This window comes from Zalophus californianus, chromosome 14 (assembly GCF_009762305.2).
Source record: "Zalophus californianus isolate mZalCal1 chromosome 14, mZalCal1.pri.v2, whole genome shotgun sequence".
NCBI lineage: Eukaryota > Metazoa > Chordata > Mammalia > Carnivora > Otariidae > Zalophus > Zalophus californianus.
The window spans coordinates 27,681,656-27,688,788 of NC_045608.1; the positions used below are offsets into that span (position 1 = coordinate 27,681,656).

Below are 7,133 nucleotides of genomic sequence, written 5' to 3' on the forward strand. Positions count from 1 at the left end.
TCTCTCTCAAATAAATAAAATCTTAAAAAAAAAAAAGAACATAACCCACAGGCAGAATCTAGACATGCAAGTTTCAGGGCACTCCCCACTGTCCTAAGGCCTCTCCAGGCCCTTGGAAGTTGCTGTTCAGTTGTCTGTTCTTTGTTCCTTATGGGTTTTTTTTTTGCTTTGTTTCATTATGTTTCTAGCTAAATAGCACTCAACTTTCTCCTTACAGTCCAGGCAGAAAGCTCTGGATCCCCTAGGTCCCAACCTGGAGCTCAATCTCCTTTGAGGGCTTCACCAGAAGAGGTGGCTGACCTGTCTGCCCTGACTCGGCTACATGTTCCCTGATCTCCTGGCACTTGAGTAGAGCCCTGATACACACTGCCCTTCCCCACCTCCCACCCCCGGATCTCCTCCCCTTTGCAATCTGTTCAACCCAATAGACATTTATTTATTTCATGTCTATATGTGCAATCTGCTGTACTGAGAGGTGGGAGGCATAAAAGTCTCAAGAATAAGATGGCAGAAAATTTTAAAAGAATGGGAAGAATGGATTGATGAAGTTCTTTCATTCATTCACTCCTTACCCACTCTATTTCAGGTGCAGTGCCGGCTACTACAGATACATGCTTGCTCTCTGGGATCCTATAGACCAGACACATGTTCAACACTCATCCAACAATCCCCCCAGGAAGGCCCAAGGCCCACAAAGGCCAGCCTGAGAACTCTAAGGTTGGGGGGGGGAGTGGGGCTTCTCCTGCAGTGCTGCAGGGAGAGTGGATGTTCAATGAAGAGATGATTTGAACTCACCAACAGTGTCACAACTACCCTCCCCACAAGCTCCTTCAAGTGTCATCAACTCCCCTAACCAGGCTTGGGGGTTTTACCTTCACCTTCCAAGGCTCCTACTCTTGCAAGAACCTAAGGAGGAGGCATTTGCTAGGGCTCAGGTAAAGATCTTTACATTCCCCGCCCCCCCCCCCCTTCCCTGTGACACTACTGGACTCCAGCCATTTCATAGATGAGGAATATGATCCAAAAAGGTTAGGTATCCTGCCCTCGGTCACTTGGCTAACAAGTGAGTGGGGATTCCAGGGCTTCACAATGCATGCTGGCACAGGTAAAGAAGACCACTATACTACGAGAGGCGGCACACACAGCCCTCAAGAAAATACTTACTCTTGCACTCTTCGACAAGTGTTTATATGCCTACAGGAAACTACATTCCTGTATTTCCTACAGGAAACTACAAGGGCCTGAGATCCAATATATCAGAGGGGATGACCCACTTTAGGCAGGATAAGCAGGGAAGGATCTGGAGTATTTGGTATTTAAGCAGACATCTGAAGAACAGGAAAAGAAACTGTTCATAAATGTAGTGGGGGGAAGTCTACCCATTGTTGGATACCCCAAATACTTGATAATAACTCATTTAAAGAGAACCAAAAAAAAAAAAAAACTTAGAATGTTCAAGAAGCTGAAAGACCAAAGACCAGAGTGCTGGAGCAAACTTGGGGGATTGAGAAGAGGTGGCTAGGCCAGGCCATGGTGAAGGGCTGGGAGGGTGGGCCATCTGGAGTCTTGTTCTAATGCTACAAAGTCACGGACAGGTTTTCAGCAGGGCAGTAGAGAGCGAGGGGGAGGCAGCAGTCCAGGATGGGTTCAGGTGAGGTAGAGGTAGAGAAGGGCCAAGAAGAGGCTGTATGGAGTCCCTGCAAGGGCTCTCCTACCCAGCCCCAAACCAAAACCGCTCTTTCTCATGGCAGCCAAAAGATTAGATTATTGGGCCTGCAATCCCAAGCACTGTTCTCTCTTGGTAGATATTCAAGAGCCAGGTGGAGACAGTGAACCAACTACCAGATGCTTCTCCTTTTGTTGAAGCTCCCCAGTGCTTCACTATGCTTTCTTTACTCCCTCATCTATACAAATTAGTTGGGTTCAAAACATTTCCCAAGATATCCTCCTTCAAACAACAGCATAAATATCAGAGAAAGTTAGAATTAACCCTGTGAACACAACAAATCAAGGCACCAAGAATCATGACTTTCAAAGTGAACCCTGGAGAGAAAACAGACAAATCTGAGAACTGAGAACACCACATCATGTGAGGCAGACAAGCTCTGAAACTGCTTATCCCAGCAGGGGTAGCAGAAGGGCTCCCCAAAGATGTCCATGCCCTAATCCCAGGAAGCTGGGCACATGCTATGTTATATGGCAGAAGGGACTTTCCAGATGGAATAAAAGTTATAGACTTTAAAATAAGAACAGCATCCTGGATTATCTGAGTGGACCCAATCTAACCTGAGTCTTTACTAGAGAATTTTCTTGGCTGAAGTCAGAAAGATGCAGCCGAAGAACCCACCCCTGATGGAGGGGGTCACATAGAAAGTATGACCCGAATGCAGGCCACCTCTAGGAACAAAGACTGACCACTGGCTGACAAATAGTAAGGTACAAGAACACCTCAGTCATACAACTGCATGGACTGAATTTGGCCAACAATTTGAATGGGCTTGAAAGCAAATTCTACCATAGAGCCTCTAGGAAGAAATGCACACCTAACCAACATCTTGATTTCAGTCCTGTAAGATCCTAAGCAGAAGACTCAGCTGAGTCCACCTAGACCTTATATCTACAGAAACCGCCAGGTAATAAATTTGTGTTGTTTTAAGCCACTATATTTGTGGTCATTTGTTATGATGGCAGCAAGAGAAAAACTAATACACAAGCAGCAATCTGGCAAATAAAGGAAAGAATCCAGCTTGCCTGGAAGCAGAAGGAAGTTGAATTATGAAGTATCCAGTCAGTCCTTGACACCCAGAGACTCTTCAATTGCCCTCCTGTCCTCTGACTCTCCCCCACCCTCCCCAATTTCCTCTGATGGCAACTCATCTTTCTGGGTCTTTGGTCTCCCCAAACCCAAAGAAGAATCTTTGCCCGGAGGGCTTTTCTTGCTGAGCCCTGAAGTGGGACATCCCTCAAGATTTCATCTATAGGGGCACCTGGGTGGCTCAGCTGGTTGGGCGTCTGCCTTCTGCTCAGGTCATGATCCCGGGGTCCTGGGATCCAGCCCTGTGTCGGGCTCTCTGCTCAGCGGGGAGCCTGCTTCTCCCTCTCTCTCTGCCCCTCCGCCTGCTTGTGCTCGTTCTCTCGCTCCCTCAAATAAAAAAAAATAAAAAAAAAAGATTTCACCTACAGACAACTCCAGGGGATCAATCCCCCCCCAAAAACCCAGCACAATGTTCACCGATTCTGCAGTATCTGCAGAATTGTCCCCAGACTATTCCATAGCAGTGCCCAGAGCCACTAACTCTACAGTCCCCACACCTTCCACTGTACTAAGAGGCTTCCCGGCCGGCATTCCGTCCCACTTCCTTCCTTCCATGCTGCTGCACTCCACCCCCTGCATCCAGTTTAGTCATCAAGGACTGTCCATGCCTGCTCTCCCCTTTCTCTGGAATGGTCTTCCTCTTTCAGTTTCCACCACTGTCTAGTGCAGGCCTTTATAATCTCTTGCCGACTAGGTCATTCCACAACCATTTTATGGAGCAATGTGACAAGCAGTGATCTAGCAATAGGAACACAGGGATGAAAAATGACAGGTCCCCAAACTCCAAGAGTTCAAAACTCATAATGGCCTAACTGACCTCTCTCCTCTGTTCTTGATCCATCTCCAAGGACTCCGGGAATCTTCCCAACTCTGGCATTTCACTACCTCAAAGCAGGCAACATGCCAAATACAAGCTCAACTCCTTAGCACAGCACTCCCACCACTAACATGTCAGCACCTGCTCACCCTCATTCCATTACCATCTCCTGAACCTCCTTTCTCCTCAATGCCCAGAACTCAGCCTATAGCAACGTCCTCCAATGCAGCGAGAGTTCACACTTCCCTACTACTCAGCTTGGAATGATGGCCTTTCACACTCCTACTTGTCTTTTTAGGGCTCAATCTATTCGCCACCTACTCCAGAAAGCTCCTTCTGCCCTGCTCCAGCAAACTGTCAGTTTTTTCTACGAGAAAGACTGTATTGTAACTGCTCCTTTATGATAGTGCATTCCCTGGGGGCAGGGGCTGTCTCAGGCAAATTTGCGGCTAGCACAACATCAGTAAGCTCAGTGAAAGACTGCTAAATGAAACAAGCAGTGGGTGGTGAGGCGCTGGAGTTCCACTAGATGAAGCCTAGAGCGCACTTGGCAGCCCCTGCATTGAGGGGTTCAGCAGCTGAAACTGTGGGGAAGAGATATTAACCCCAGCTCTTCACTCCCTCCTCCCAACCGACGGTCGCTTCCTGACAGCCTCTTCCTGCCACCCTTCGCAAAATCCACACTGGGGCGGGACTGGGGGGCGGAGGAGGCAGGATACCCGTGGATTCTCCATCCCCCACCGCCCACAGCCCCAAATACCTAGCCTCCCAACCTCATCTTCCATCCACCCCCCTCCAATCTCTTTCTCTCACTCTGATGCGCTTTTCTTAAAGACGAATCACAAAACACCCAGATTTGCTAAAGCCGCCACGGGCTGCCCCTTTCCTTTTTCGAATTCAGTGTGATTCAAAGCAGGGGAAAGTCTGCAACCAAAGCACACAAATGACGAATGAGAAAGCTCAGGACGATGACTCATAAGCCAGGGCTCGCTGGTTTGCAGAGTTCGGCCCCGGGAAAGCTAATGAACAGTCCGTATCAGCCAAGAACGGAAGGGACAGCCGAGGACTCAGCCGCGCCCTGGGACTCACGCGCGTCCCGGGAGCCTTCGCCCTCTCGGCGCCCCCAGGCCCCAGTGGGTCCGGCCGCCCTAGATCTCCCGCGAGTCCGACCCGGGCCTCGCCCTCCGCGCGCGGAAAGGCTGAGGGAGGAAGGTACCGAGATTTCGCCCTCTAGCTCGGCCCCTACTCACATTTGACTGACCAACTTCTGCCGGAAGGCGGCGCTCCGCCAGTCGGTCTCCTGCCCCGAAACGTCCATGCCGGTCCCTCCGCTCCCTCCACCCGTGTCCCGCTCAGCCGCCGCCGCTGCCGCTGCCGCCGCCGCCGCCGCCGCCTCTACCGCAGCGCCAGGCCCGAACCCGGAAGCCGTCGTAGGCGCCTCCGCCGCGCCGGAAGCCGAGCGGGAATTGTGGGAAATGGAGTCGCGCGCACGGGCCTATGGGAAATGGAGTTTCCGGGACGCACGGGAAGACTTCTCGGCTGGCCTCCTCCCGCGTACCCCAAGCCCCTGGCCCTGCTCCCAGCGCGGATGTCGCGCGGGACGGGGATTCCAGATGCTGACTCACGCTGGCCACCTGAATTTCGTGTGACCCTACTGTGTGCTGGCCTCACCAACTCTGCGAGATCTGCACCCTTCGGCCAAGCAGCTAGCAATCTATAGCGGATGCCATGGAGAGATTGTTTATTTATCAACTCTTTCTCAGCACCTACTGTGGGCAGAGTACAGTGCCAACATGATCCAGGCTCTGCTTTCCCGCCACTACCTTACAGTGCCACATCCAAAGCGTGACCAGATAGACTTTACTCACTGCTTCTCTCTGTTAGACTTTGGAATCTCATATCCCACTGTATTTTGTAGGGGATGGTGATGTAAGGAGCCTAAGCCACATTTATTACATTCCGGACATGGGCAATCTTGCTTGGCCCAACAGCCATGTCCTGTTTGAACACAGTCCAGGTCCTTGCTGGAGGCCAATGGCACACAAACTTGGGTGGAGGCACGTGAGCTGGAGGGGAATGCAAGGCGGTGGGGGAGCCTGAGAATAATTTTAGGAGGATAAGAGTTCTGCGAGATGGAATCTATGTGGCCCTTGTCTGCACCTCCCGGGTTTGGGATGGGGGGTAGGTGGCAAAAATCTTAAGCCCAAATGGTCCACAAGTGCCAAGTGGGCAATCACCAACATGGTGTGAACTGGCACCTACTGATGCCTGTTAATTGCCAGGCCCAGGCTAGGCTGTGTACACCCCTTGTCTCTGTGTCCCAGGCAGGAGCTTGGGGGGGTGAGGTGGAGCACAGGGAGAGAGAATGTGAGCAGGTTCCCCAGAGGGGCCCCTCCTGGCCACAGGGTTTCAGGTCTTGTGTTGATAGAAGAGCTTTTCACATCTTCAAACTTTTTATTCATTCTCCTAAAAATAATTTAAAAAAATAAAAATACTTTTTAAAACTCTGTATTTAGGATGACCAACTTGTTCTGGTTTCCCTAGGACTCTTGGGTTTTAGCTCTGGAAGTCCTGCATCCCTGCAACCCCCTGGAATCCCAGGCCACCTGGCATGATTGATCACCCTATCCATATCCCTCTTGCACATTTAAAAAAAAATGAGCTATAATTCACCTTTTTACAGCATACAATTCACTGTTTCTTAATATTATTCACATATTCATACGATTGTACAATCATCACCACTCTCTTGCTCATGTTTTATTTTTTATTTTTTAAATTTTTTATTGTTATGTTAATCACCATACATTACATCATTAGTTTTGGATGTAGTGTTCCATGATTCATTGTTTGTGCATAACACCCAGTGCTCCACGTAGAATGTGCCCTCTTTAATACCCATCACCAGGCTAACCCATCCCCCCACCCCCCTCCCCTCTAGAACCCTCAGTTTGTTTTTCAGAGTCCATCGTCTCTCATGGTTCGTCTCCCCCTCCGATTTCTCCCCCTTCATTCTTCCCCTCCTGCTATCTTCTTCTTCTTCTTTTTTTCTTAACATATATTGCATTATTTGTTTCAGAGGTACAGATCTGTGATTCAACAGTCTTGCACAATTCACAACACTCGCCATAGCACGTACCCTCCCCAATGTCTATCACCCAGCCACCAAATCCCTCCCACCCCCCACCACTCCAGCAACCCTCAGTTTGTTTCCTGAGATTAAGAATTCCTCATATCAGTGAGGTCATATGATACATGTCTTTCTCTGATTGACTTATTTCACTCAGCATAACACCCTCCAGTTCCATCCATGTCGTTGCAAATGGCAAGATCTCATTCCTTTTGATGACTGCATAATATTCCACTGTGTATATATACCACACTTTTTTTAAAGATTTTATTTACTTATTTGAGAGAGAGAGAATGAGAGATAGCATGAGAGGGAAGAGGTTCAGAGGGAGAAGCAGAGGGAGCCCGATGTGGGACTTGATCCCGGGACTC

At 49.5% G+C, this 7,133-nt stretch overlaps 1 protein-coding gene across 1 annotated transcript in view; it reads right to left on the minus strand.

Moving 5' to 3' along the window:
• MED15 (mediator complex subunit 15) overlaps positions 1–5,070 on the minus strand; it is a 64,886-nt gene extending 59,816 nt beyond the window's left edge. Inside the window, exon 1 of the mRNA XM_027575763.2 lies at positions 4,883–5,070. Coding sequence (XP_027431564.2) covers positions 4,883–4,950 — 68 coding nt within the window. The 5' untranslated portion in view covers positions 4,951–5,070. The remainder of the gene's footprint in view (positions 1–4,882) is intronic.
• Positions 5,071–7,133: the final 2,063 nt, after the last annotated feature.